The 3,318-nt window shown below is 42.1% G+C and overlaps 1 protein-coding gene and 1 long non-coding RNA gene across 2 annotated transcripts in view; one reads left to right on the top strand and one right to left on the bottom strand.

Moving 5' to 3' along the window:
• The window catches only part of LOC109385736 (uncharacterized), an 11,187-nt gene extending 10,248 nt beyond the window's left edge, over window positions 1–939 (top strand). Inside the window, exon 2 of the long non-coding RNA XR_002124679.1 lies at window positions 226–939. This is a non-coding gene — a long non-coding RNA (uncharacterized LOC109385736). The remainder of the gene's footprint in view (window positions 1–225) is intronic.
• C5 (complement C5) overlaps window positions 598–3,318 on the bottom strand; it is a 104,083-nt gene continuing 101,362 nt past the window's right edge. Inside the window, exons 40-41 of the mRNA XM_019648268.1 lie at window positions 1,710–1,848; window positions 598–1,136 (exon numbers count right to left, since the gene is read on the bottom strand). Coding sequence (XP_019503813.1) covers window positions 998–1,136; window positions 1,710–1,848 — 278 coding nt within the window. The 3' untranslated portion in view covers window positions 598–997. The remainder of the gene's footprint in view (window positions 1,137–1,709; window positions 1,849–3,318) is intronic.

The following is a 3,318-nucleotide window of genomic DNA, read 5'->3' on the forward strand; positions in this document are numbered from 1 at the left end:
ATATATAGTCATGGGATGTGGAGTATATAGTGTGGGAATGGAGTCAATGGAATGGTAATAGATAAGCATGATATCAGGGGTGGGGGGGTAGTGGATAGGGGGAGGGGGGTTGTCACTTTGTGAGGGGTGAAAAGGATAACTATTGCATTGTTTTGTACACCTGAAACTACTAATAAGAATAATTTTTAAAAAAATGAACCTCCTCTTATAAATCCTCTTTTATAGAGCTCAAACCGAGGCTCAGAGATCTGGTTAGTCCTGAAACAAAGGTCTCCTGATTCCTGCTTTCTTTTCACCAGGTTGCTGCACTGGGGCCTGCCTTCCAGGAGAGTCATTATTGGCAAGGGTGAGTTTCTGGGGGAAATGAATATGTGCTGAGAGGGAGGGAAGGCAGTAGAGGGACCCCCAAGAGGGTAAAGAGAGGGCAGTGGAAGGGGGGGGGCGAGGACAACCTCTCCTACCCTCTCAGTTTGCTGAGGTCTCTGAGGTTAGGCCTTCTCAGGTCTCACTGCCACCTTCTCCACCTCTTTCAATTTGCCTGTCTTTGTGTGGTTGAAGCCGACCTAGCATAAAATAACACATTTTTCCGCTTTTTCGCACATTTTGAAAGCAAAGACAGGCTTTAATGATCAGTTTTCTGTTCCTTGGTATTTTCTTTTGAGCAAAGGCTGTGTTTTTATAAGATACTACATTTCAATGGGCTATTCTTTCCATCCTGACAAACATTCCTGAGTGGTAGGTTTTAGGAGGCATTCCAATTTATTGCTTCTGGTGTCCAATAACCTTGGAATGAGTATCTGTCTCCATGCCCCCCAAGGCCATGTTATTTCAGAAAGTTACAGCTCTTAAAATCGTTCTCTAATAAAAGCGAGTGCCACTAATTCTAAGTAAAGTGAGCTTTCCAAATAAAACCAGCTGTGAACATTTAAAAAAAAAAAAGGAAGAAAAACTTCAACAACTGGAGTTCAGAGTGAAAACTGAATGCAGATGAACTTTTTCAGGCACTTTCGCAACCGTTTAAGAAGATGTCTTCAGCAAACTCATCTAAATTAGCTATAAATGCTTCGCACGATGAACATGTTGTGTCTGTAGGCCAATATTCAATCCAGGTTGAGGAATCTAAAGGGTAAATATACCTGCCAAGGAAAAATGAAAAAAGGAGCGTTTCTGATGATGGCCACAAATAGAGAAGAGTTGAATTCAATTGAACTCAGGCTGTTCAAATCCCCAGGCTGTCGACCAAACTCTTCAGGAACGGCCTCCCCCTGGGAAGGCCCATAAGCCCCTGACAGTCGTGAAACTTGCTTGGGGCTCCCCCGCAGTTAAAGGCAGGAACACCATCTGTTTCAACGTCTTTTTTTTTTTTAAAGCATAATAAAATGCGTATTTAAACATTTTCCATTTTACAAACAGAATAGTTGGAGAACTTATTGAAGGAGCAGGTGTGGTATAAGGGGCTTGGATGAGCACCCTCAGTCAGATGCATCTTCAGACACAGGCCCTCAGTTGGCTTATCGGTCAGCAAGTCCTCAGCTGCCCTAATGGTTTTAAATAGTCCTTTGTTTTCAACTCACTTTATTTCATTTATGCTCCTAATGGTTTGTTGGTTAACAATAGGGCACGTAAGAAACATGTATTCAAGAATAAATTACACTCAGTTTTGGAGGGAAGATCAGAGACTTCGAAATATCAAAATATCGATGACTTACTTGAAACTGAAATTGTGTTTTATCTGGAGGGCTTCTTTACCCATAATTAAATACTGTCTTCCTTTTTGCAGGTCAGCGTTAACACAGGTCATCTTTTTAATGAGGGTGATTTCAGAGTCTTTCTCAGCAACAGCTTCGCCTGAGAGACATACAACTAAGGTTATCACATTCATGTTACAATGTCAAGATTATAAACTCTCTAAGCATTCCAGTCCCTCATGGCTATTTATTAGTGAGTGTAAAGTTATATTGAGAGGCTAATGGCTATTGCAGAGTAAGAATGTTCATATGGTTAAGACTTCAGACTTAAGCTGGGTTATACCCCAGCTATGCCACTTCCTGGCTGTGTGGCCCTAGACAAACGATTTATGCTCTCTGTGTGAGGGCTCAGCCCCCTCGTCTGAAAAATGGGCATGGCAATAAAACCAACTGTGTAGAACTGTTGTGAGATTAAATGGGTTAATATATGAAAAGTGCTTAGAACACGGTAAGCACAATATAATTGCTTGTAATTACTACTCTTGTAGAACCAGGAACTACAAGAACCTCTTATAGTTGAACAATATTAATCTCCATATGTGATATGTCAAAATAAAAAAGTAGTTGTTAGCTGGTAATGTGTAATTTTGCAGACAAGTGCAAGGCCTGTAAAAGACTTGGGAAATTTTAAGGAAGATAACCTTGGGATTCCCAAAGAACTCAGAAGTAGCCAATAAGCTGGCCCCTACCTAGAATGGATTCCTCCCCATGTTGGCCTGTTGAATTTCTTCTCATCTTTAAACACATCTTCAGTTCTCACAGTATCCAGTATACACTCCTTGGTACTCTTTGTCATAAACACCTGCCTCCCCCTTACTCCCATTATATTATACTTGAATTTCTAGCACACTGTTTCACTCCACATATCTGTTTCAGCTGGGCTGGAAACTTCTGGAGGCAGGGACTGGGTCTAATTCATTGCTATATTTTCAGGACTGATATCTAGTTAGTTATTAAACTCTGGCAGAGTCATCCTAATGATGAAATCTGGAAAAACTTCTGAACAATGTTGGTATATAGATACAATAGTAACTGCATAGATGATCCACTTTAATTAGCAACTTAAGTTCCAGTGTACACACATTCGTTCAAGCTAATTTTCTCAGGCTTGCATGATGACTGTTAATGCATGATTTCCTCTTGTAGCAACATCTAAACAACTTTCTCAGCACTATTTGCTGATCCAATGCCTGTAGTAATAAGCATAGTGGCTATTCCGTGCCTTATCATTATTTTTAAAAACCTTTCGTTATGGAAAGTTTCAAGCATAGTCGGAAGAAGAGAATAATTAGGGCTGGCCGAGTGGCGCATTGGTTAAGAGCTGGCTTGGGACACCAGAGGGCCCTGGTTCAGATCCCACATATGAGGGCCAGTGACACTGCCCTCTAAGCTAAGATGCTGAACAACAGCTCGACCTGGAGCTAGGCTGCCGTGAGTCACTGGCGACGGTGTAGGCTGCAGCCCCTGTTGCAGTGGGTTGCCATGGACTACCGTGTGTAGCCAGCAGCCAGCGTGAGCGGCCAGCAGCCACTGTGAGTGGCCGTCCAGAAGCCGGCAACTGATCTGCCTC

The sequence above is a fragment of the Hipposideros armiger genome, unplaced genomic scaffold (genome assembly GCF_001890085.2).
Source record: "Hipposideros armiger isolate ML-2016 unplaced genomic scaffold, ASM189008v1 scaffold_123, whole genome shotgun sequence".
Classification (NCBI taxonomy): Eukaryota; Metazoa; Chordata; class Mammalia; order Chiroptera; family Hipposideridae; genus Hipposideros; species Hipposideros armiger.